The following is a 27,560-nucleotide window of genomic DNA, read 5'->3' as shown; positions in this document are numbered from 1 at the left end:
ATCACAGCTGATAATGGAGAGCAATAGTTAACTTACAATTGAGTGTAAACGGGTTATAAGACACAAGCTACTAGGCTATAGCTATGCACCACTGCATTTGGCCAATTATACCTTACCCCCGCCCCCCTCTCCCCCCCCAACACACACACCGTCTGCTGATATCCAGAGGAAATATATGTATACATATAAACTAAGCTGTTAAATGGCGTTCATTTTCTATACTGGCGAAATGTAACCTACCTGCTGTAATCGACCGTGTGTCCATCTTCACCATCATCTTCATCATCTGATACAGCCAGTCTTCATTTTAAATCAGTATGATAGCAAGCAGTATGAACGCACAGCGGCTTTTGGAGAGAGAGAGGGGGGGAAAAAAACGTATTTCAACGGCAGCGGATGCAAAACAGCGCAGTCCATTAACAAACCTCGACGTGAAACAAAACGTTGGCTCGCAGGTCTGTGTTTTTAAAGCCGATACAGCGCAGAGAGATGAGAGCATACTCGTTTTCTTGGCGATATGGATCCATTCTTACACAGGAGCGACGGCCACCGGACTTGCACTGAGAAATGAGTATGAAGTCACTGCCTACGTATGTGGGCATCAACATAACCCCTGCATTAAAGCAGTCCATATAAAAAAAAAAAAAACAGTGTCACTTATGCCCCGTTTATGATAATTAAAGACAGTATGAACGGCCATTTTCCTAGTTTTTTTTTTTTTTTTTTTTTACTGCTGGTTGCAAGATTTGAAAGAGACCTGCTGTGACGTCAGTTATTTTACCGCAGCAAACGATTTTTTTTTCACCATGGCAACATACTTCAGCTTTTATGACAAGTGCCACGGAGCATTTTAGCTTGATAGCATAGTAATAATTTATGATAGTTACTGTTAATGTGTAAATATGATATTCAAATTGGTTGACAAGTGTTTTGAATTTTAACTTTAACAGCAAAAAAAGAAAAGAGGAAAAAAAAGTACATTAGTCACAATGTAGAATGAGGTTTAAAGCAGGACAAGCATCAGATTGTGAAACTCTGGCTAACAGGTTTAGGAAATATTCAAGTCATTTAAACAAGAAGCTGCCACATGATTTGGGAAAAATACAGGATTTTCATCAATTTTATAGCAGCTGAGAGCCACTGTTAAGCATAATAAACTCACAAAACAAACTAAAAACATGCACATTTTGTTTGTAACAGTTACAATAATGCATTTTTAAAAATGGGAAGAAAAATAAATTAAGGCTAAATTGAAATTGTAGGTGGCCTGTGTTAGTCTAATATGACATTTATAACATTGAGGGGGAAAGAAAAACATAGAATGTATTTATTTTGTTAGAAACAATTTATTATCATCAGTCAATAAGCAAACAATACATCTAAAAAAGAAAGAAAGAAAAAAATCACTGCAGTTTTGGCACTACACTATACATAAGTGAGGTACTAAATGCTTCAATGCTTTGACCAATTTCAAGTCATCAGGGGAAAACATAAGCAAACAAAGGTAAATGATTCATCTCACTGGGTTTTAGAAAAAGGTAAATGATTGTGATAGTGATAGTGTAGAGGGAGGTCAACATTACGGACAGGCAGTTTGGTTATTTTTCTTGCACCCAGACACGTGAAATGGTGAACAAACTGTGCTCAGGTCCTCACAGCAAATGCATCACACAGCACAGCAGCGGGGGAGCTTGCCCTCTCCCTTTCTTTGCAATAGTAAGTGAGAATATCGTATGCTCCATTGCTAAAAATTCAGTCATCTACTTAATCTCAGAAATACATCTGAAAAAAAGGTTAGCACTTCAAAAAAAGTCAAATAAATAAATAAATATGTTTGTGCATATTTGCTATACCATGATATATACATGCATGATGCATATATTCATAGATAGATCAAACAGCCACACAAACATTGTGTGTTGCAGGTTTAGGTCTAATCTAAAGAGACCATTCTTCAATAGTCATTTCTCTGTGGCTTTCACTTCACTACTGGAAGATGGTAAAGACTATGTCCTACACTGGACATCGTGTTGGCTCAGAGTTGATTCTTGGGATATAATCCTGAGAAATGTGTGGGACACCAGTAGATGTCTTCAAGCATCCCATAAACGCGCACACACACATACATCCTGTGCACATGCACACAAACAAACCCAAAAAAAAGGAGAAGAAAAAAAACTGTACAGTAATGTTACAAACTGCAGGTCATCCATCCCTGCTATGATTGATCCTTAAATATTAAGTATAGTAGAAATGTAAATGAGCTAAAGACATAAATACACAACTTTTCAATCCTGTGTGCCACATCTCAGTTGCTTTGTGTTGCACTCATCCCCAGGGTGATGCTGTCTTTCAGTCTTCTCCCCAATGCAGGCTGGTGTCTGTACAGTTTGGGGTCGCCCCAAACTGATACAAGTGAAACACAAACAAACATAATCTTATCCCTCTAAAATTATTCCTTCATCAGCTTCAGTGATGAATTAAATTAATGTTGAATGTCTTTCCCATGTGCTTGTGAACACATTCAGTAATAGTTTTGTCTGTGAGAATATCATTTACCAGGTTTTAGGCATAGTAACAGGGGGAGACCAGCAGGTCAGTCAGGACGAGCAGCTGGTCATCTGTAAACTGCTGTTTATGTTGCTGCCAGTTGTCATGGTGAGTCCGTCTGAAGTTTGACAGAGTTTTCTTCACAGTCATCTAGGAGGCCACAAACAACAAGTTAGAACAGGCTATTTTTTTTTCATTTCTTACTCAGTGAAATAAAAGTAAAACTAGCAGAACAGAAAAAAGGCTCAAAGACCATCTCTCTGCATCAATATAAGGTCATTAGTGGGTGATTACACATACTTCAATGGGTTGTGTGTCATTGAGGTGAGCACTCAGGTCCATCAACAGCTGGGGCATCCAGGTGGGCACATCATAGGGGCTTGAGAGAATACAAGCGCTCAACCCGAGGACACCAGCGTGGCGCCGCACAAGGTCTACAAAAGCACAACAGGAGGGATTTCATTAAAATGAGAGAGAACAGTTAACGCTGGATGTATTGTCACATATTCTTGAGTGGTTCCTTACCAGCGGAGGGTATAGTGTCCACTACAGAGCCGAGCTCCCGCTTCCTCTTCTTAGGCAAGGATGTCTTGCAGAGCGCCTCAAAATGTGCCTGCATGGGTGCGTCCATGGACAGGAAATTGCATTGAAGGAAGCCGCTGAGTGTTGTGGCGGCCATTTCTCGTACCTAGAAAGTAAATGCAACAGGTGGAGGTGTTGAGTTAAAGTGCTGTGTCATGATTTTGCAGAATCAATTACAACAAACAGTCCAACAGATTAAAAAGCTTAGTATTTCATAACTATCTGACAGTACTAAACATGATAAATCCCAACAGGAACCGGAAAGTAATTGAAAAACCTACACTGACATTGCTCACAGATGATTGGAATGCCACTTTATCCTTGCATTTTGAGGACTGTGCCTTTAACGGGATACTTCAAAAGGATTTTATGATACACTATAATTCCATACACTCTGAATGTAAAGTGCCACTTTTTGACAACATAAAAATTAGGGGGTAAGGCTGATATACACTTGAAGAATCATGTTGTTCAGGAGTCCTCGAAGGGGGTAAGGTTTTCTGAGTGACAATCATTTTTTGGGCTGCATAATTTATTTTCCTCTCCGGTAGTTTACTGTCCATATATGATGGCATCCATCCATGAAAGTAGATTTTGTAGGAGACAAACCTCATATGTTTCTTTAATAATAATAATAACATTCAGTCTTAATATAGATTCAGGGAGCTTGTGTATTTTACTTTGCTTTATTATTTTTTTCGATTGATTTTGGGTATTGTTATTATTCCTTTGTACATGGTATTACCATTTAATGTGGAAAAAAGGCCACATAATTTACTGCTTCTTATCTTGAAAAAGTTATTTTTTCCACATTCTTTTTTACAACACATTATAACAGTTCACCCAATCTTTTTCCATTATCCGTTCGAACCAACAAGCCCCCAACCTCTGGCTGCACTGTAAGACATACATAAGACATACCATAGCAACAATGTCATCACGTAGGGTGTTCATCTAGTGTGTACACTGGCTAGCTGGATGGAAATAGCAACCAGCTGGGGACTGGGGTGGACATGTTAGTGGGAAAGCTTTTCTATAATGCAATCTAAAATGATCATATCTGAAGGCTCCATTTTCAAAGAATTCTCAATTTTGAGCAAGAAAAGCTAATTTTTTTAACAGAATCATACAAATCTTTGAGTAGCAGATTAAATGACAATTAGGGAAAATCAGTTTGAGATCATGTTTAGTTTTTCTGAAAAGAAACATTCCCCATGAGTTGAAGTTGGTGTTTTGTGCACCATGTTACTTAGTTATAATAGAGAGTAGCCATTACATGCATAAAATGTGTTTTGGTGATAAATATGATTCTGAAAAGAAGAATCCAAGTGTCATATAGCCAAGACTTACAAATCAGGTTTAGGTTAATTCAAGAGACCAAACAAAAATGGCTATTTCCATCCATCCCCCACTTCTCCTTTGTCTCTACTCTATCCCTCTCCCTCATCCTCTTTCAATCTGAACATTATCTCCATAGCAACAGATTACTGCAGCCTGTGGTTTCCATAGCAACAGCTAGAGGACTGGTGGGGTGGTGGTGGTGGGGGTAGTGGAGAGCCAGGAGGAGAGTGCTGAATCACTACAGTGAAGCTAGAAGACAGTGCAAGTGCCTGCTAGCATAAACAAGCACGTATTGGCCAGTAGCTTGGCGATGATTATATAATCAGGGTGCCATATGTTTGTTCATCTTCTAACAATGTTCCACTTGCTGATTACATGTTTCAGCTATTGGCACTGCATTATTAATGCTCTTCATCTTACACTGCTGTGAATGCTTGTTTGCCTTTACCTCCAGCTGCTCGTCCTCCAGCAGTCGTATCACAAGTGCCCGCACGTCGTTCACTGCCTTCTGGTCACTCATGAAGGTGAACAGGTTGTAAAAAACCATGATCTGGAGGTATGTGAGCACAGTGTAGCGTGCATGCCAGGAACTGCTGCCAGCAATCTGCAGCACACAATAACAGACCCATCCCACATCAATAATAGACTCTGAGCATTTGTTTCACAAGAGGAACAGACCGTGCCCATGAGTACACCAACTCATTTGGAACATTTATACCATATAAACACAGGAGCACAAAGGCCAAGCACTCATTCTTAGTATGTGTGTCACATCAATCCACTGCTTGGATCTTTCCAATCATTAGTTAATTAACTTTGTAAATCATAATTTTATTTATTTTCATCTTCATATAAAATGTAATTTGATATCATACTGCTACCAGTTGTGCACCACAAGATGTACCCAAATCATCCAGACTACTGTTACATATGCTCACATGTTTCACATGGAGCTGCACGCTCTGGGACAGAGGATATAGATAATGACACAATGTATTGTGTCATAATAATTCAAGAAGCAATAGTCAGCAAGGCAGAATTGATTCGGCTGTCGATTCCTTTGAACTGTTGGTGTTTTTTTTAGTTATATCAATCTTATGTTATAAATGTGAGAATCAGTAAAAAGCCCAGTCATGGGTGATGCAGGTGAGACGTTGAATAACAGCCGCAGTTGCCAATGACTCACCTCCTGCAGGGCACTGAGGACCATGGGGATTTGTTCTGTATAGAGGAGTCCCTGAGACATCAGTGACAGGCAGGTTTTTGCGTCCCTCTTCAGTTCATCGTAACTGTCATCATTTTCAACTGGAGCAATCTGAGATAGGTTAGCAGCCAGACAGAGATAGGTTAATGGGTGCGCTGGCATCAATTTAAACTGTGTATACATTATGGGGAGAAAATGAAAGTTGGTAACTGGCAAAGCTGAAGGTTTCACCTTGAACAGCAGGGGAAGCAGCCGTAGCTGATCGGATACAGCAGTGGAGAAGGAGCGACCAGCACTTGCTATCAGCCACTTTAGCACTGTAAATGTATGAAAATGTGATAAACAAAAATAAATTATTTTTCTGCAAACATTGCCTCTTTCAATCATTCCCATAATGACCAGTTTTCAGTGGGACAGCTGAGTTCAAAGTTAACAGTGACATCACCACCTACCTGTTTTGAATAGCTTGATGGCTTGCGTCCTCTCATCCTGCTCTCCCACCTCATTCTCTTCAATAACGTGGTTCTGGATCTCCTCATCACCCTCCATTAGAGGCTTCAACTGCAACAAAATCCTCTCTGTGAAGTCTGAGATGCGCGGGGAGGTGGTTGGCTGGGTGTATGGCAAGTTGACATCAATCATGAAGATATAAGTGAGCACACTGGAAGAGAATTAGAAAAGATAAGATGAGATACAAAAAAACTGAGGGTTAATACTCAATAATAGCAAATGATGCATTCACAGTCTAAAAAAAGAGGAGCTCACCTGCCAATTCTTTCCCGTACATTCTTGTAGACCTGTGTGAGTTTGGGCTCCAGGTACTGTAGCAACCTGTGGAGGAGCTCTGGCACACGCCACTCCTGCTGAGCAAGGCCTCCCTGTAGCACATACAGACGACTGAAACGGGGGAGAAAAAAAGGAGAAAAATCAGACTTAAGTCAGCCACCTTAACATCTGCTTTGGGCGGCAACATTTCTACTCACCAGGCATCGACAAAGGAGCCTCCTTCTCCATTGACCGGGGACTCCATTAGCAGCTCAAACAGCCAGTAAAGCTTGCGTGGGTCTCTGCTCTCCTGTAAAAATTCAGCAACGACAGAGTCAGATAGAAGAAAGGACAAGAGTAGGGATGCGCGTTTTGAATTATTTTTCTGACCGATAACCAACACTTGTTAACTGATTATTAACCGTTAAACGATAAGTTTAAAACGCTCACAGGGGCAATCGACTGCTTTTTTTTTTGCTGTTATAAAACACTTCTTCTTTCCAGCGCTGTTGTTACAGGTGATGCACATCTATATCCGTGTAGGCTACATTTATTGTCTGACCTTCCTTCACGGGGACTGCGCTGCATAACTGGCACATACTGTTAGTCCTCCTGTGCAACTTTTTGCTGCAAAATATGACTGAAGGCACATGAAGTCAACACGTGTCGACGCGCCCCTATGAGTTGACGACATAAGGAGCTAAAAAAAACAAAAAAACCTGATATATTATATAGTATTAATCGGTTAAAGTTCTTGTCATCGGCTAACGGTTAATCATGTGCATCCCTACACAAGAGACATATATGTAGGGAAATGGAGAGATAAAGACACAATGAGTGTAATAGGACAAAAGGCTTACACAGGCTGTGGCGATGCAGGTGCCCCAGTCAGCGTAAGTTTCTATTGTGATGTTTGACAAGGCAGTGCGGAGCAGTGGACACAGCACCTCCCAGAGGCTTTCAACCTGTAAAGCAGAAGTGTATAAGGTATGTGGTGCCACAAATGTTGAAAAAGCACCTTCAGAAGAAAGGAGTAGTAGTAGTTGCCACTTTACAGAGTTTCAAATCCATACCTTTGAGTAGCTCCAGTGCTTGCAGCCTCTGATCAGGCCAGACATGATCTCCGCAACACAACGCTGCTTGCTCTCGTGGGAGTCTGCCACTAGGCGCTCCATGTGTGGCTGCAGCACTGGTAGAAAGGCATCGCTGAAATTGCGGAACAATCCCTGAAATAGAAAAAGGGGAATTTGTTTAAACTGGTTTTATTATATTTTTTTCCATAAATTGATTATATTCCCTAAATTATCTCACCTTGAACAAACAAAACCTGCGAGGACTGAACTTGTCCTTGCCTTTACGGTCCTCGAGGGAGAGAAACTCAATGAACTGGTTGATGAATACCGGGTCTGAGAAATGGTCGAAGATGATCTGCTCCCGCTGTTAGGACAAACACGAGAATTAATTCAACTGGATACAGCTATCATTACTTTCTGGAGCATGTGTGCATGATTTGTAATGGACAAACCTCCGTCATGTCATCTCTGGACAAGTCCTGCTTGGGTTGCTCCTCCAATGGTGCATACATCATCAGTTTCCTAAATAACAAAAATGAGTTAATGGTGAAGAAAAAAGTGAAATATGATATTATCAAGAGAAACTGATGAATTAAGACAATCAATAAGACAGAATGAGACAAAGCTGAGAAATACAATGATTATAAAATGCTAACTTTGGCCAGCTGTAGTATCCCCAGTGAGTCTTTTCCACAAACACACACTGGTCCCAGTCCTGCTGTGTGCGTGGCAGGCTGCTGCTGTTATACTGGAGCCAGAGGTTGTCTGGACGGTCCCCTGCTACAACATTGCTCATCTGCTTCACTCCACCTAGCAAACATATGTGAAAATATTTTTTCAGATGACTTTAAGAAACTAAACTTTAAATGAAATGAAATGCTAAAACACTACACACACAAATTCTTGTGATACTTACAAAGCTCATTGGGGCTGACAGGGACTTTCTTATGTGGTCTCTTTATCTGTTTCATGATTCCTGCTACGGCTGATATTGCCACCTAATGGAGAAAATAAGACATTTCAGGCAGGAAACATTGGAAGGGCAGTCTTTAAGAATCACAGCATTACTACTACATGTAATATTATGTGTATGGCACACCTTGCGGACATAGAGGGAGTCATGGTTGAGGCTTTTGACGAAGAACATGACAGCAGGTGGTGGGAGTTGGTGGTCGTCTCTCAGCAGCAGAGACATGAAACCAATGGAAATGTGTTCAAACTTCCAAGGCCTGGAATGTTAAACAAAGCAGCTGCTTAGAAGATAATATAAAATAACAAAAATAATACACACACACACATGAACATATTTTGTAGATGTGAATATTAAACGAACTTACATGTTCCTGTTGCTGAGGCAGTCCAGCAGATCACCAATGAGGTGTTTGTATTTCCTACAAAAATGTAGCGCATTATTAGCATTTGCACGTCAAGTTGTCTGTTATATAACCAAACCTGTCTCGGTCACATTAAGCTTGTATGCAGAGTAAACATAACATCTTAACAGATGGGCTATGTGTCAATATTTTAATGTTTATCAGTAGTTTATTCTAGGAGGGCAAAAAGACTATGAAGGTAAACGTAAATTCCGCGTTAAATTCATTGCAACTCAAATCATCATTCTGGTTGCTCAAAGAGGAAGAAGCAATATTCAAGTGATCAGCAAGGTCTTTGGTATGCTAATGAGACTTCCTCTTGTTGCTGGTGTGAACTTACTCAACAGACTCTGAATTCTTGAGCTCCTGCCTCTTTACACCCTCTGCTACTTCTTCCTCTGAAGGGACTGGGTCCGCAGGAAAGGGATTTCCAGTGATCATCAGTTGTTTGGCTACAGCACAGCACTCAGCAGGGATCTAAAGTGATAAAAGCACAAGATAAAACATTAACCATTTTCCACCCAAATGAGCAGTATAAGCAGCATTTTAAAATGTGGGTAAACTCTCTGACAGCAGCCAAAGAACTCCCTCCACTACTACTACTAGCTAACCACTGTGCAAACTGGTACGACTGATGTGTCACTGTTATTATTACACTGTGTTTTGGTAAATAAATTCAACCCGAGGCCCTGACTGGTTCCTGGCACTGACAAGTGTCCAATCAAAGGGTGTACAGTAGTCACAGGTGTTAGTTTACACCAGGCATTAAAAGTGCATCTCCACATGTGTCTCAAGTGACCACAAAGACTGGATGTGTTGTTGACTTTATCCTGTCTGACTGACAGGCAGGTCTATTGTCTGTGTGTATGTGTATGTGAGAGAGCGAGTAAGAGTCAGGGGCAGGGGTTTATTCACTCCTGTATAGGATTGGGCCACCTGAGAACCATGTCAATGCCAGGAGAGCCGACAGGGGAGAAGAGAGAAGGAGACTGAACAAATATTTGCTTTTCCTTGCATGGTTATGTATGTAAGCCCCAGGCTGACAGCACAGAGGATGGGGGAAAAACATTTGTCTTAACCGTTTTGTAACTAGTTTTTCCACTAGATTTAATATACATGTGTGACAATCCAGAGAGTGAGGTCTGTATCATTATTTTCAGTCATACCTTTTGCTACACCACGGTAAAGAAAAATAAAATTCTGATAGCAACAGTGAGCTTTTGTTGAGTGAATTGAACAGCAGAGAAACTGAGTGATATTAAAATTTAATCTACAGCAAATGGTGTGTTTATACTAGAATATAAATACATGTAATTTGTGTTGGATTAATGTGGAATCAATACAATTTCAGCTCATGTTTTCAAACCAAAACAAATGGAAATCATAAAGTACACTTTGTTATAGATTATACACTCACTGAAACCTTGCATCAAATTAATTTCAGGGCACTGTTGTTTGACTTCTTTTTCTAAGAAAGAAAGACAATATGTAGGTGTTTTTAGTGTTGTTCCTACCGAGAAGTCCATGCCGATGGTCTCATACTGGCGATGGATTTTGTCTGCAAGGTCATCAAACAGCCGCACGATGGAGGGCTTCTCCAGAGACATGGCTGAGCTGAGGCCAGAGCGCACGATGGCGGGCCACGTCAGAGCGATGCACTCCCAGTCGTGCAGATTGGCCAGGCACACCCCGCTGTGATTCCCCAGAAGACAGTACAAGGCACCCTGAAGACACACAGAGATGGGATGTCAGAAAATTGTACGTATAAACTCCCGAATATGTAAAGGTTAATATTGTTTTTGAGAGTTGTTATAATGGAGAGCTGGGGTACGGTCTTACTTTGAACTGCTGCTGCGTGACACTGCTGTTGTCTGGGTTGAGAAAGCCCAGCACATGGGGGATCAGATCTCTGCAGCAGAAGTTGTAGGTTCCCAGCGCAGTGAACAACACATTTTGAGCTCTGCTGCGTACCTGGAGAAGGAATATTAGGATTACTCTTTTTGATTTATGGTGTGTAACAACTTCTTTTTGTGACAGGGTAAAAAAAAAACAGAGGAGGCTAATAAATGGGAAAGATTAACCACTAATTGATAACAGGTGGTCAATGCATCAATGTTGGATGTCCTGTAGAACTCACTTGACTGTAGGTGCTTGTGGAAACCCTCAACAGATCCTTCATCAGCTCCTGGTGAATGCTCCTGTACTGACATCCTTCCACTGTCAGCTTTCGCAGCTGATAACACAAACAGATCCAGAGTTTTAAAAAAGCAGTACATGCAATAAAATGACACCCAAAAAACATATTTTCTCTAAACGTGGCTTACTTCATGCTGGAGCATGACTCTGTCTATTAGCAGAGCTCTGATGTGTTGCTTTCTGCCGTGAAGCTGTAAAAAAACAACGACAAGGCAATGTATACTTTTAGTTGCCAGTCACTTCAAACATAAGAGGCAATATCACTGTAGAGTCATGGGACAAATGTAAAGAAAGAAAATCGAGTGCAACAGTTCTCACTCTGTTTTCCATTGATTTCTTCACAAGGTTGAAGCTTTTCCAGCGGGAGTCAAACTCGTGTTTGTGAGACCCTTTGAAGTGCAACAGGTCGCTGATGATCTGAAAGGTTATCACAGACAAAAATATTGATTAGTGCAGGGGGATAGGATCAATCTATCATGTATTGGCAATAGGCTGTGTTTTGACACTGTTGTGAGTGCATGTTTTGTTTACAGCATGTGTAACAGAACAAATTTTCCTGAACCCTGATGATTGTTCTGTTTTTTTTTTTAACATAAACAATGCTGCATTAAGACTGAAAAGTAAACTGGCTATTCTATTATAGCCTGCCCACCTTGATGATGGAGAAGAGAGACTTGGTGTCATCCTCGGAGTGCTCCAGGATGTAATCTGAAAGAAGAGGAAAGGGAGCTCAGATGGCAGGTCAGAAAACCTTCAGTATACTGTGAGCTTGACTGTTAAGCCGTCTGTGACTAGAGCTTGCTTTGGGGGATGTGGCGGTGGATAAAAGGGAGATCACAAGCTTAAAACGGTGTGTAACCGAGTGAACACTTACGCAGCAGCTGTCTCATTACACCGCAGATAGCATCTCTGTAGTTTTCTCTGGTCCGATCTGCAGTTGGAAATAATATGACAGTGGAAGATTATACTCCAACGAACCCTACAGTTGACATCTGTCGTGAGTCAAATTGTTGTCACCCTACAGCTCTGAAAAGGCAACTTACCGTACTCCATTCCTGTGTAGAGGGTGGTCTCGTCTAGATTCACCATACTACGGACCCTGGGGGAGAAAGCAGGTTCAACGGCAACTTAATGACTGAACATTTGAAAACAAACATTTTGGAAGTGCAAAACTCCTGTTCCATATCAAGTGCCTAAAATAGCTTCTCAGTTGTTGGATGTATTTAAAATGTTACTATGATATTCAGTAGACATTTCTCTGACTAAATGATAAAATGACAGAAAGCTCAGACAAGTGAAAACAATGCAAGGATCGATGTGTCTTTTCTATCATCAGTCCAAATGTGAAAATCTAGAGGGTCTTTGATTCATGTTGATTCAACTGAAGCTACTTTTCTATCATAGAAGAACTCTAACTGTTTTTTGTTAAAGGGCCCATATTATGCTAAATCCACTTTCTACTGGTTTTGTAGCGGTTATATGTGTTCCCGTGGCCTTTCTATGATGCCTGGAGGTGGAAAAAAGTCTGTCTGCTCCCTTAATTGATTGCTTCACTTTTTTGAGATCGTCTGCCCAAACAGGCCAGTTGGAATTGCAGCTGCTCTTGACATCAAGAGCAGCTAACTCAACCTCGCAGTCTGCCTTGGTACTGCCCCCTGGGCTAGTCTATAAGAAGGTGAGCTCCGCCTACTGAGATTTTACCGGAACGATAAACAAGCATGGCGAGTGCATTGCTGTGATTTAGAACCGCAGATAGATTTGGGACAATACAGTCCAAATACAATGTGGTTGGACCACTTGGATATATGTGAAGTGGTTGAAAAACAGTATAATATGGAACCTTTAACCCAAGGTTACTCTCTGGTTAACTTGGTCAGGACAGAGGTTAGTCAAGCGAGGTGCTCACAGTTCAGGGATGGGCTGTCCTTTCAGTGGAGGCATCAGACACCCAGCACCAAGGAGGCAGTGCTGAACGATGCTCAAGCTTTGTAGGACATCATCTCTGGAAAACACAAAACCAACAACCTTGTGACATCTACACAGAGTCAAAACTGGACAAAACACAGCTGGTGACATCAGTAGAGATTAAAATGTATATTCTAAAAGGAGCAGAGAGAGGCTCTTAGAGTCATTGCTCCTTACCTGATCATGTCCTGTTCTCCCTGTGCAAATCTCTGAAGGCGCTGAAGTTCTGGCTGGAGGATCAGATCCAGCAAATAAAAAGCAAAGGACGTCTCCTCAACACTGGGCACATGCCACCGAATGTCCAAATTCCACAGGTCCCCAGGTCGACCCCAATCCTGTATGGGTTAAAACCAGTGAGCATGTTACTTAATTTAGCACAGACACCAGGTTATACTAATCAGACCTAATAAAAATAACGTCATTTGTTTCATGAGTTTCATGACTCATTAGTTGTTTCATCTGGTTTGAGAACATTTATATGTGTGGAAGATCACTCAAGAGGAACTTAATCTCCCACTGAAACTTCAGTCTAAACAATCTAAACAATCAGACAGAAGTCAGACTCATTGCTGCTAAAACAAAGCATGAAAGAAAACATTCCCTGCTCTTAGCGGAGAGCACTCGATATTATATATTATTCATTGTGATAATAGATAAAAGTCACTTGAGTACATTAAGTTTTACAAAACTGTGTCTGTCTTTGCGTGTTTACAGGCTAAATAAAAATAATTGAGTTGTGAGACAGTTTATCACTGCATTGAGAAGGTATCAATATGCATTTATGACACCAATTACAGATCACTTCACTGACGCAACCCATAGTACACTCCCTCAGGCCTGCAATACTGCTGGCAACCACAAATGAAAGTCTCTTCTCATGGTGCGGCAGACGGTCATCCTGCCAAGTGAACCACTACCCACATGCCTCAACCGAGGAGACAATGGGATCAAAGTACAGACTGTCTTCAATGACTACCGTAACTGTCTAAAGAGAGGCCGGCAATTAATCAAACCAGGTCACAGGGAATGCCACAGTAAGTCATCTGACACAGTCATCTGACTGTCAGTGGCGAATGTTTGCGATTGCTGTAATTCTAAGTGCCTCTTTGTTTCAAAACAAATCTCTCAAGGAGTGGACTTTTGGTCGCAAAGTGTGTGAGCATTAATGCACCTGAACAGTCATGTGGGACATTCTCCCATAAGGAAAACAGCAGAACTTTGTCTGAAGTGATTAGGGATGTACTAAATCCAGGACTCCGTTACAGATTCGGCCCAATTTTGGGCTTTTTGATGGGGTTCAGTTTCTGCCGATCCTTAGGCTTGCACTACGCACATCGACATAATGACACCGCCAACAGTTACATGAAGGTTTACGATCGATATTCTGCCCTCCCTGAACGACAAAGTTCAAAGAACTCTTAGCACAGCCAGTTTAACTGTCATTATCACAAATTAAATATAAAGTCTGCTAGCTTGATGCTATAATGGAAAACATCATAGATGGACTAACAGAAATTAGTATTGCTATCGCAGTAGTTTAAAACCAACAAACAGAGCGCTCGCTCGGTTAGTTTAACATTAACATGTTAACATGGCATAAGTAACATACAATAATACCGATAGATAATAATAATAATAATAATAATAATAATAATAATAATAATAATAATAATAATAATAATAATAATAATAATAATAATAATAATAATACAGACATTACATTTTCTCTGCTCTGTGGAAATAATTTAACTTTTTGTCTTTTTCTTTGTTGTTTTTAATGAGAAAAAATATGACAGCCTGTATCCTGAATGACTTGAAGCTTAAATGTTCTGTGATTTTCTCTGAGTGTGAGCATAATGCAAAATAATGGCGAAAGTTATTGCCCATTAGTTTTTACAGTTAGAATAAAACTAGAACTGTTTACTGCATTTATAATCTGTGTTTACTGTATGGGCCGATGATGGGAGTAGGATTCGGGATTTGATTCGGACAAATCTTAAAACAGCTGATTCAGTATTCCGCAGAAACGCCCAAATCAGGATTCGGTACACCCCTAAAAGTGAGTGAAATATACATAGAGTATGAGTAGTACCTTGATGGGCAGGTAGTCACTGATTGGTTTGTGGAAGCCTCCTGGCACACTGCAGTATTCTGTGGGGTAGATGAGGGCAGTAGAACGGAGGATGTGGTGGAGCAGGTTGCAGGCTAGCATGTAGCCCTGCTTACACTTGAGGCGCAGTGTCAACTGCAAGATCTGGACCAGGTCAGAACGATAGGGCAGGATCTTGTCACCGTCCACTCGACTCACCTGAAGTGCAAATGGACAGAGGCACTGTGTTATAGGTCAGCTGTGATGGTAAACAAAGGAGACTGCAGGTTAGGGGTTAGGTTTAAATCACCTCGGAGAGCAGCTGGAGATTCCACAACAACTCCTTGTCGAGTTCCTCCTCATTCAACACTTCCTCATCTGTTAGGGGGGAAATAAAGTCTGTCAGCAAATGACAAAGACACATGGAAGAAAAGACAAGTCATGCGTTCAATCATCTCCTCTTTTAGAGCCGCTTATTCCTTTGCGGTGAGCACTTACTGACAGCTATATGGTTTATGGCATTGCAGCAGTGTGGCACAAACATCTTGAGTGACTCTGCAGGGTGACACTGAAATGAGAAGCACAGCAGAGATGAAGATAGTAAACTAACAAGCTACAACGGGTTAACTCTTTGAGCCTCGATTAAGAGTCAGAGTGGACAAAACTGACCTTTGATGCAGCTCTACACATGTCAGCCACCATTCTCCCCGAAACACGTGTCTCAAAGATGTTGGTGGTCGCAAAGTTGAACACCTTTACTAGAGCCACCTGTTGAAAAAAACGTGACAAATGTTCTCGTAAGTCTAGAGATATTTACAAATGAGAGAATATGAAAATATTGCATTCTGAGACAAGTGCTGGTCTTAACCTTGAAGATATCCAACGAACACTGTGTGAGGATGGTGCTGAAGGTGGAGGAAAGGCCGAGCTCGACCAAACTCTCCAGGTGAGTCATCTTCTCCGTTTCTGTTTCCTCTCGAGTTTGCTCCAGGGTGCTGCTGTCTATCAGGGCAAAGCATCTGTGTAGATTAAAGAAGTTAAACACATCAGTTAAAATGTTCAGATTTTATCACTCCACCTCCAACAAATACTGTGTGTTGTTATGCGGTTATGAGACAGGAGGAAGTCATAACCATGTATGTACTGGATTTGGTTGTAGATACTCTATGACTTTCCCTTGATTCAACCATAATTGAAAAACGATGATCTGAATAACTGAGAACCTTTGCAGACAATGTGTGACAGAGTTTTCTTCCGGTTGTTGTTTTTTTTTTTTTTATCACACTGTTATCGGCTTCCTCTGCCATTAACCATAACTACAGGATGTGAACACAGATCTTCATATTAATAAAACCTCAAATAAATTTTGTTTTAGCCAATATATATGTGTGTTAATCCCTTAGACTGCTGCTGATGAGTGACTTGTCTTTTGATGCAGTGTTTTTAATCGAAACTCCACGCACCTGTCCATGAACTGAAGCACAAAGTCTTCAAACTCAGCCGAGGCAGAGCACATCTCTCTTTCCACCTGAAAGTTGTAACAAAAACAATATGAAAGCTCCATGTGCGAAGATGATAAAGGATCACATTGCATTCAACTGTGAAGAGGGGAGGGGGGAAAAAACCCAGCGGTTTACCTCTGTCAAGTCAGTTCTTTCATGTAGGGCAGACGAACAGTCCACCAAAGGCACGAGAGTCACAAATGTAGCAATGAACTGGAATGTGATCTGTAGGAAGAGGGATAATGTTTACAGTACGTCCAATTCATATTATTTAACTATGGTAGGGCCAAGAGAAATACAGTACAATGGTAACAGTGGAGCATACCATGCACTTGCTGAAGTCATTTGGGTCGACGCCTGGCAGGGCCCTCATAAGCAGGGGCAGCATGTGAGTGGGCCCCTCAGGAAAGCGCTGCCCACCTGACACTAAGCTCCGTGCCACACCAATCATGCAGCTCAGAGTGGCCGTCAGCTGGTGGGGCTCAGTCAGAGTCTCCAGAGCAGGGTATGTTCTATGGTAGAGGAGAAAAACACAATCAGCCCTTTGTGTTCAATTCAAAATGTGGCCTTGTCTCTTATCTAAAGCGGAAAAACCAGCAACAGCGCTCCAAATTCTTAAGAAGCAGAACATTTACGAAGGAGATTCTCTGGTTCGGTGCAAACTTACTTCTCTAGCACAGGGGGAATGACCAGCTCGGGCCTCATCAGAGCCAGGTTCTGCAGGGCCTGGGCTGCGTCCAGACTGCCCGTCTTGCTGAACATGGCCAGTAGGACGGGCTGCATCATACTCTGGACGAATTCTGTGATGTCCTCCTCTGTGAGCTTGTGACTGTCTGGTATGGGTGTCAACCACGTGGGCTTCCTGTAGCGCTCTCTGTGCAGCCGCCGCACCACGCTGGCCGGGAGACGCTGGAGCAGCTTCATGAGCTTCATCTGCACGTGAGGACAGAGGGACAGAAAGACTGATACGTGACAAAGGGGATGACACACAGGTGGGACAGTGCGCCTCTGGAGAAGCAGAGGGTGTCACACAGAGCATATGGAGACATGAATGGCATAACGGACGTACAAAGACAAACCGATTCACTGTGAACAGAACACTTTGTTCACTGGTAGTTGTCTTGTACGTGAAGGGAATGGGATCACGTTTGCATGTTGTAATTTCATTTGACTGTCCAAAGAGGAACTTTTTTTTCTTGGCTACTCACAATATATCATAACCTGACTCCTGGGAGCATTTTTGTTTACTCTTAGTGCATTGCCAAACACTGTTTACATGTCATAAAGCCACACCATGAGGGATGAACCTCTCACGTGTTTCCAAGCAACAGCCTAGAATACACACAAACTCATCCCCCCCTGCCAAAAATAAAGGTTTGTGTATGAGGACAGTTCGCCGCCTGTGGTTCTTCAAATCTAGTACAGGGGGTTCCTCAAAACAGAAAGGCATGTGGCTCTGCTCCCAGTGACATTTAATAGCATTACAGCCGCCTAACTCACATGGCTTCCCGTTATATCTGAACTAGATAGCCACGTCAAGCCCCGACAGCCCCCGAGATTCAGGAAGCTTCCTAGAAAATTGATGACGAGGGACTCCGACCTCTGTCACTGTGAGCGCTGCTGCCATGTGCCCTGTTAAGCCACGTTAACATGGGGTTGGAATTATACCTAGAACATTCTGGATGAGTGATGCACTGAAAGCTATGGTGACTCATGCTTCCCTTAGATTATAGTTATGATCATTCTCACACACAAAGGTTTTTCTAAACTTGTACTCCAGGCAGTCTGCATTTGACTCGTCGTCCACCTTAAGTAAAAAGTGACTCACCAACCAGCGGCCATGGTTTGATGGATGGAAGAAGGATGTGATGCTGTTGAAAAGGCCACTGAGTTGTGCTTGAGTTTGCTTGCTGGGTCCTCCCTGAACACAATACAACCAGAGTAAATTGAAGAAAAGTTTTTCAACAACTGCAGTTGCTAAAAATGTACTGAAAAAAAAAAGAACTGACCAGGAGAGATGAGACCCAAAGAACCACATGGCTGATGTCATAGGCATTGGTGACATATCTTGGTACAATCATCTGACTGGTCCCCACAGGGAGATTCAAGCTCCTCAGAATCCTTGTGAAGATCTGAAATGTGAAAAAACAAAACAAAGTTATATACGTTATATGTCTTAACACTTAATTATTATGATGTGAAGTCATTCGGTCATAAAAACTGATCAAAAAACTACAGCATGTGGGTGTTTACAGGTCAGTGGGGTTTATTAGTGACCTATATCTGGTGTTGTCAAAAGGCATAAACAGTCAGTGGGTTGAAGCACAAACATGATGCAAGTCACTTCCCTATTTGTGACTGTGGCTGCAAGATCAAGCAGGAAATCTGATAGTTTGTTTCTCTGACAAGCAGCCATGGCCATGAAATAAACACCGCCAGCCAAAATCACAAAGGTTAGGCAACACACGAGGCCATGTGCCACCAACCTCAAAACAACTTTACTGTGTAGCAGGCACTGGGAATGGGATGTTCAGAAAAAGAGGGCAACAAACCTTAGGGATATAGGGGTCCCAATCGATGTAGCCAATGTTGTCATTAGCCAAGCGAGCAAAGAGACTGACCAAATGCTGCAAAGATGGAGGACAACATGTTACACAGGAAACATGTTTCACTGTATATTCAAGCGTTTTCTTAATGAATGAATCTACTCACCACCTCCCAGCTTGGAAGATTTTGCACAGACACCCATAAGCTGATCATTTCTTCAAACCACAACCTGTCAACACAACACTTCAATTACTGAGAGTAGTTTCTTGACTGACTACCTTATTAGGTACATCTGTGTTTAACAGGTTAGAGCAACATTTTCCTTTGCATGTCCATAATTCCGTATCATTTCCTAATAGCACCAAATAATTATGTAAATTAGTGTTAATTAAAGGAAAATTATGCAATTAGTTGATTACTTGAGATTTTAGTGTTTTTTAGTGATTCGAGTTTAAAGTTCAGTGGACAGTGAGTAAGATGAACAGGCTAAAAATGTTCAGTATGTCTATGGGCAAGCATACATCAATCAAGTGTAAATATTTTGTCAGAGGAAATTATTAGGAAATTACTATATACACCCCTAAAATTAAGAGTCGTCCTCTTCCATTTTCCAGCCCATGCACAATGCTACAAACCTTTCTAAGTAATTCATGTCTATGCTAACTTCTAAGTGCTGCGCAGTGTGGACGCAGCATTCCTGCAGACAACTGACTCTCATCCCGAAGGGGCTCCGTCAGGGAAAAATCTTAAGAGCAATCACTTGCTTTGTTTCCAGGATGAGAGTGTACGCTCTAAAAAGTAGACAGTGGCTGTGAAGGTATGCATCTGGTCAACAGTCTGCATCATTGCTAAGACATTAGGTAGGCGGTGACATTTAGAGGATGCTCTGCCAGAATTAAGAGGCCAAACTCATCCCATCTCTACACAACTATTTAATAGTGTGGGAGGAAGGGAATGCCAGACAATATTCAAATGAAAAAAAAAGGATATTTTACAATCGGAAACAAAAATACTGAAATCACTAACAGTGTGTTTTTAATCTAACCGGTGAGGGAAAACATAGTAAAATGAGTCTTGGTTCTTTTTCAGAGCACTCATTGTGATGTCTCACTATGGTATGCAGCAGCACGCCACTGCATATTGGCACTGCTGGCACTGATTCCATTCTAGCAGACAAGGTGACCATGACCTCCAGGACCCTGAGCCTTTCTATACACATTTATCCGTTGTCATTTTCAAAGCCAAGCTGTATTTTACTGGATCTCAAGGCTAACTTTACTGAACTACCTGCAGACTGGACGGATAGCTTTGATGACACCCAGACACAGGACAGGATGAAAAAGTGTCTTACTTGAACCCCTTGTGATGAAGCTCCGGAGGCAGAGTAGTGGGGAGGAAGAGTTCAAAGTAGCTAATTGCCCTTTGCATGGTGACATCAAAGGGACAGAGGAGTGGTCTCCACTCATCCAGCATCTCCTGAGTGCCAGACTCTGAAAAGTATCTATATGAACAGAGAGAGAATCGCTATTAGTGTGTAAAATGAAGCTGATGGGAGGTTACGAGAAGAATGCTATTTATATCATTCACCAGCTCGTGAGTGGATATATATTGACACTAGCAGAATTTGAACCACCAGCAGAGCAGCTTAGAGGATGTTGGCAAGATGGACAAGCCTCTTAGGTCCTTTACAAATCACACACACACACACCTGAACGACCTGATCAGGCACCTGGAGACTCATGACCTGATGTTACCGTGAGACTTAATGAAAAACATTACATCACGTTGCAAAACGTTACATTTACATTAATATATAATGAGACCTTCTGTAACACATTTAAAGCAACTGCAGGCAACCGTGAATCATCTAGTGCGTGTTTGAGTTTCCACTCCTCGTGACCATCCACATGTTTGTGTTATGTTCACATTACAAACAGAAGACGGGAATACACACAAACAAGCATCTAATGAAATTTTCGATGCCATGAGCGCAATGTTCCAAAAAACGGGAGATTACAAGTCCTACACCTGGCACATTTTTAGCTGTTATGGTAAATCCTGTGGTTCCACTGGGCTCATTGTCCCACGGGGGGATTTTTCACGGTTCATTATGTGCTTGTGTAAACCCTGCAGGGTATTTCAGGTCACCTAGCCACCTCAGCAATTCCCCATCCACTAGAGGCGTTTAAAAAAAAAAAAAAAAAAACCTGTTACTTCCAACCAAGGCTTCTTCCCTCTGCTTCACCAGCTGATCCACGGTGTCTCAGCACCTGACCACAAATCACTCTCCCTTCTCACAGTAACAGGAAACTCTCACACAAGACCGAATTAGATGAGGTAATAGGATTATCTGCCTAAGTGCAAAGTGAGGGAAGAGTCCTACTGCTCACATAAGATATCTGCAAACGAACCACTAGAGTGAGCACAATTGGGCACCTGCGGGTGACAACAAAGCTAGGGAGTGAAAAGGCACCCTAGTGGCGCCTAACGCTGGCCTCAATAGGTTTCTTTTTCAACGGCAGCATCCAGCATTTACACAGAGTGTTTTCTTTCATATCAGTTCGGCTTTGCATAACTGTAATTTTCCCATATATGCACATTTGTGTTACTTAATATCCTGTCAAGTCGGGATGGGCAATATTTATACAAATAAATAAACTGTGTGACTAATACAACTTGACCTGGAAATGCATAAACTGAACTGAACCTTCCAGGAATCTAAATTCAAAGATGAGACAGGGTGGTGTATTTGCATACAATATTATCAAGGTGTACTTACGGTCTACAGCTTTTGATAAGTGTTTTCAACACACTTTCCACAGAGCTGAAATAAAATACAAGAAAGAATAAAATGTCATTAATATGTCCAAAAACTGCAATACTGATGTTAGAGTGACAGTTAAACAATCTTCACGCCAGTGCAACTTGACTTGGATTGCATGCAGACAGAAACGCCTTCATTAGACACCTGGCTGGTGTACAGTGACAGAGGAAAACTGAAAGGTTGGTGAAGTGAGGAAATTGTAATAGAATTTCATTAACAGACTATGATCGCCTTACTGAAAATAAACAAAGTGATTGCTGTCAATAGTGGGTGATCTTCCTGGCTAGCCTCGAGTTAACATACAGATTCAATATGTTCACAATCAATTTGCTTGTTCATTCATAAAATTCATAATCTTAAAGCCCCTTCTATGATACTTTATAACAGGCTGGATTTACTTCTTATAATAAAATGTCTTACACCTCACAAACTCCTTACATGATTATATTCATTTATAGACTGCAAACACAGGAGTGTGGTCACATAAGAGTGTTGAAAGCTCAGGACCGATATAACCACAGCTTTTGAGCTTCCCCGCCCACAATCCCACCTATCTGCTCACATGCAAACTCAAGCCATGCTTTGTTGTAAAAGCCCTGCAAGTCCCACTCACCAACTGGTTATTTATCTCCGTATCATTCAAGTCTTTTTGTAGCTCACATACTCCACGTGGAGCACTGTGACAACAGTTGAATTATGGGTGATGCACTCTGCAGCAGCTCAAACTGAAAATGTACTGTATGGTTTTATCTCTCTGTTTATAGCACTGTAAGCCCACAACACACAGGCCACAGACCAGGCGGTCAAACTCATGCACTGCAGGTCTAGCAACAACGGAACTAGCGAAACCGAGTGTCCCGTTACAAAGTGCTCAGACACTCTGGGAGAAGAAACCCCAGACTACACTGTATGACCTTTGTATCTGAGTTGAAGTGAACCCTCACGTTGACCTCGACACATACCAGGAGGGGGAGAAAACGTGACAAGAGGTTGCACTCTTCCATGACTCCCCAAAATGCTGTACTGTAAAAGCAGGGATGTCTAACTTCAAAGCAAGCTAAGAGGATGGATATGTAAAAGCAACTTCCTTGAATATGGGCCAAAATATAGATAATTGTTGAGAGAGCATTTATGCACATACCAATGCCACCGCTAAGCTCGTGGAGCAATAAACGTTACATAATGCATCTTAAATATCCTAAACTGCATCATCTGCTAATACGGCCGTTATGATTAGAAGGAACCCTAGAAAAAAATAAACACTGCCTATTATCACTCTCTGGTGGATAGAAGAAGGGTAAAAATAAATCTGTTAGCTGCAGTGCGACAGTCTCCGATATGAGTGAAATGTTAACATTGATTGAATAAGTCGTGATTTTTCTTCCGTCATAAGCTGTATATGGGGTGTCCAGTTTTTGTTTTGACATGCAATGTAAAAACAAAACAAAACAAAACAAAAAAAACAAGTAAGTGCCTCAAACGATGAATTCAAAGTAAAACACAAAGAGAAGTATTGTCCTTACCACCTCTGAACCAATTTTAGCATTATGAGTTTAGTGGATGAACGAGGCCGTGGAGAACTGAATGTGAAAGGAGACAAAGGCATAAAAGAACACATTCAGCACGTGACAAAGTGCCAATCAAAAAAATGAACATACTTTGCATCAACTTGTACAATTTGTTTTATCATGTTTTGAGTATTAGTATAGTTTTGACAGAGGTGAGCTGGCAATCAGCCAAAGCAGGTTGCTGTCATCAGCTGTAACATGAAAGTGATGTGCTGCTAGCAAGGCATTTGTGTGATTAATATACAATGTTCCCATAGCACCATAAAAGAGCACCTCGCACTGCTTGCTAAGACCCTCACAGAAAGTTTCCAAGAGTGTTGCATCGAGTAAACCAACATTCAACTCGCTCCCAAGCGTAAAGGTCATAGCTGACACTGCTCCATTCAAGAAGTGCAGTTATGAAGGGTATGTGTCAGGAAACATGTTCCACTTGTTCTCCAACAACTGGCCCATTAATACAAGAGAGACCCGAAACCCATAACCCAAGAGCAGCTGAAAGCGAAAAAGAAAGAAATTCTGCCTGTTAATTATTTACCTTGATGTGTAAATATATTGATCTATAGTAGCTACAATATTCTGTTCTAAGTTCATTGGAGTGAAAGTATAGTATATTAAATTACCAAATTCACTAATGTAAAGCTTGTTTTTTGTTTTAAATTAAAAGGCAGCTCTGCAGAGTTAATGTGTTTGGGCCTTTGTGTGTTACACCATGATCTGTCTGGACAGTTAGGGAATTAACAGCAACGTTTTGGTCAGTAGTGTAAGCACAATAAGGTGGGAATCCTTGGTTACACTCAATTCCATATCCATATTCCATACACACCTTATTTTCAATGATTTTACCCTTACATTACATATAATCAACTTTCGCTTCTCCAAGAACGGGAATTCTGTTGTTTGATTAGTTCTGTTTTCACTGTGCAATTACATATACCACCATCACAACCTAAGGAATTGAATTTGCAGGAAAAGAAGAATATTATATGTCAGCACACTTCATAGATCTTTCTAGAGCTTGATGGTTAATCTAAGTGTTGAAAAATACAGTGTTAAAAAAAGTGTTAACACTTTCATCACAAAATGTGGCTACTAAATGTTATCTAATCTATGGAAAACTTCCAAATTAATTTTAATGTACCCAGAATGCCCTCCTCACTGGATATATCAAAAGCATATCCTAATTCCTATGATCAAGCATACTGACAGTATGAACAGCAGCTATGAAGAACAGAGGCATACTTGGGAAACCAGTTGAGGCCCAGATGCTCCGTCTTTGAAAACAGAATCCTGTCATGCAGCTCGTACAGTGGTCTCCACGGCAACTCAAGGTCGTCCCTTGACAGTAGTTCCCTTTTCCTGTTGGATGAATCAGACATAGAAATAGATGAGAATAAACACAGAGAAATCTTAGCTCACATCCATAAGCTCTCACAATTTATCATCAGTGGTGGATTTGCGGTATGTTTTTAAACAATCCAACTTGGAGACAATCTTGGGGAAGTAAGCACTCAAAATATCTCTCTGACTTGCATGTTTATCTTGTGTACAAACAGTAGCGGGAAACAGATGAGGCCCATTCTTACTTGAGGAGGTTGATAAGAAGCCGAGCAAGGCCCTGCATCATGCTGATCTCCAGTCCGGGGATCGTTACTAGCTCATAGAGCAATTTGATGAACAGCACATGGTCTTCTTTGCTGAACTTCCGCCCATACAGTCTCATGTACCTAAAAAAGAAACACATTAGAGCTAATTGTTTGGTTCTCAACACGCATGATAAGTTATCAAAGCCCCTAGGAGATGTGTGAACAACACAACTTTAGGTGCTTATGTTCTCTCATGGATACAATAATTAATTTCATTACAGACTCAGACAAAACTTAAGAGAGTGGGAGCACAGGCAATTGTTTTGATAATAGCACAAGCAAAGTTGTCAAAGCTTGATTAAGAGATATGAAATTAATCATTATGAAATGTCTGTATCACCATTAAAATGCCAAAATACCAGTGAACAGAATCTGGGTCAACCCCACAGTAAACTTTCCATCTCTCTGAGCCGGCAATGACTCACTCTTGGACAGGCCAATGCGCCAGCAGTAGGGACTGAAACGGATTAAAGACTGCCCAGCAACCAAGTGCAACAAAATGAAACAGCAATCTAAGTAATCCACTGTCATATTTGCGGGAGCAATCAGCCTCATTAATTAATAAATGTTAAAGGGGGCACAGTGCTACTACTGATTGTTGTTATTATTTCAAATGAACGAGTATAACATGTTTTCGCTGCTTGGGAGTTAAATATTACCTGATAACAAACACTAAAACTGTATGAAACACTGTGTATAACACAAGCTGGGCTTAAATGAAAAACTCATATTTTCCTAAAAGATTAAAATTGATTTTGAGGTAGGCTATCTCATGAGTTACCTCCTGACTCCCTGGAAATGTCAAAGCCAGAACACACGTGGGAAAAAAAATAATGACAATGACTTACTAATGCACTGCCAGGGTCACGTTGTGTATTTGACACTTGCCCCAAATATTAAACCTATACCGTCACTAATCAGACACACAGGGTGGTTTGTAGTTTGTGGCCATAAATAACTAACTAAGCCTTAATAAACCATGAAAACATCCCAGGCAGTAATGGGTTTCAGAGGCTTTCAAAACCTTCATTATCACAGATAACAGCGAGGCACTGGCCGGTGTGAACAGGTACAACCTGGACAGACAGCCTTCAGTGTTACCCAACAACCAACATAAAAAAAAGTAACGTTACACAAGGCGAAATGACGGCGTGCACTCCACATTATGACATTACGCATAAGTTTGTTTACGTCCTTTCAAAGGGCTCAAGGTTGAAAACATTACCCCGGTGATCAACAACTGTTACTGTTGCGTTAGGATGTCAGAGATTAGTGTTACTTACGTGGAAAGTTTCCTCGTCCAGAACAGCACCCCGGGCCATATCTCTCTAAGCTGAACAGCTCGGGCTAAATTTCCTTTTATTTTGCTCAAAATTTCACTGGACTCATCGTCGAGTCTGTCCGCGTACGGCAGAAGTTTGTTGTAAACGATGTCTTTTTGAGGAACAAAACCCAATGTGTCGGACTGAGCCTCTTTCATATTAAAAATTCCTACCGGCTAGCTTCACTGTGCTAGCAAAGAAAAAGAAAAAAATTCACTGTTCAGTTCAACTTCGCTGGGTTTCCCGGTGCACGTTGTTATGCTACCCGGCTAATATGAGGGCTAGCGACTTCCCAGCTAGCTTACCGACCCTGTCTGGTGAAGTCTAAGGTTGTTATGGCCCGCACACTTCACTGACTAAGTTATGAAATCCCCAAGTTGATAACAAGCTAGCTAGTCGCCTAGATTAAGTTAAGTTAGCTCCATTTGCCGGAAAATGGCGACATTATCAGTTTCATCTCAAGTGTACACAGGCTACCGAGAGACACGGGTTCGTCCAGCCAAGAGACCGCGTTGGTTGGTGCTCGTACTCCTCTCTCTTTCTGCGGCTAACGTTATCCTACGGACCTGGCAATCGGGCTAACGGTCTAGCTAAAGTTAGCTCTCTACTACGAAATCACGGTCACATCCCATGAAGTATCAACGTCGACTGGCTCGTCCAACTACGGCACAGCACAGCAGACAGCAGAGGACGACGACACCCAGCTACACAACACAGACGTCATGTCCGTCGGCTTATGATGCGAACAACACTACATTTCCCAACACCCCTCCTCCTCCTCCTCCTCTCACCCTCATTCATGCTTTTTATAAATGCTTATCCTTTGGCCACTCTCACAGGATGACTTGAAATCCACTTAGGACAAGTGTCCTCAGGTGTCTTTTTTACTCCTGTATTTTGCTCTTCCACGAGGCCAAAAATAGCTGCACCATACACCAGAGGTTATTTTGTGAAGCTCACTACCCTTTTCCCTTTATTAACCATAGACGTAGTTAAATGCGGTAGATAAATAGATA

At 41.5% G+C, this 27,560-nt stretch overlaps 1 protein-coding gene across 2 annotated transcripts; it reads right to left on the bottom strand.

Moving 5' to 3' along the window:
* Positions 1–1,378: 1,378 nt before the first annotated feature.
* On the bottom strand, positions 1,379–27,242 carry psme4a (proteasome activator subunit 4a). 2 transcript variants are annotated; one of them, XM_083988036.1, is made up of 47 exons: positions 26,506–27,242; positions 25,163–25,303; positions 24,819–24,935; positions 23,535–23,591; positions 21,967–22,011; positions 20,539–20,688; positions 19,353–19,416; positions 19,193–19,267; positions 18,650–18,772; positions 18,469–18,561; positions 17,308–17,573; positions 16,966–17,152; positions 16,776–16,865; positions 16,602–16,666; positions 16,007–16,157; positions 15,808–15,906; positions 15,637–15,706; positions 15,449–15,516; positions 15,142–15,357; positions 13,227–13,384; positions 12,991–13,086; positions 12,128–12,183; positions 11,959–12,015; positions 11,737–11,792; positions 11,403–11,501; positions 11,213–11,275; positions 11,026–11,121; positions 10,728–10,859; positions 10,403–10,612; positions 9,229–9,365; positions 8,853–8,906; positions 8,615–8,744; positions 8,432–8,513; positions 8,172–8,325; positions 7,968–8,037; positions 7,754–7,879; positions 7,516–7,668; positions 7,303–7,407; positions 6,661–6,752; positions 6,443–6,574; positions 6,130–6,338; positions 5,909–5,994; positions 5,660–5,788; positions 4,922–5,077; positions 3,076–3,238; positions 2,851–2,984; positions 1,380–2,700 (listed from the first exon to the last, which is right to left on the bottom strand). In XM_083988036.1, the coding sequence occupies exons 1-47, from the start codon at positions 26,700–26,702 to the stop codon at positions 2,566–2,568; spliced, it is 5,544 nt and encodes a 1,847-aa protein (XP_083844162.1). In that variant the 5' UTR covers positions 26,703–27,242; the 3' UTR covers positions 1,380–2,565. The 2 variants fall into 2 exon arrangements, with proteins under 2 accessions (XP_083844163.1, XP_083844162.1); XM_083988037.1 differs by lacking the exon at positions 23,535–23,591 and having other exon boundaries at positions 1,379–2,700.
* Between the last annotated feature and the right edge of the window lie 318 nt (positions 27,243–27,560).

Source organism: Trachurus trachurus, assembly GCF_905171665.1.
Source record: "Trachurus trachurus genome assembly, chromosome: 15".
In the NCBI taxonomy this organism is placed as follows: Eukaryota; Metazoa; Chordata; class Actinopteri; order Carangiformes; family Carangidae; genus Trachurus; species Trachurus trachurus.
The sequence above is the reverse complement of the archived record's forward strand: the minus strand, read 5'-3'. Positions and strand labels throughout refer to the sequence as shown.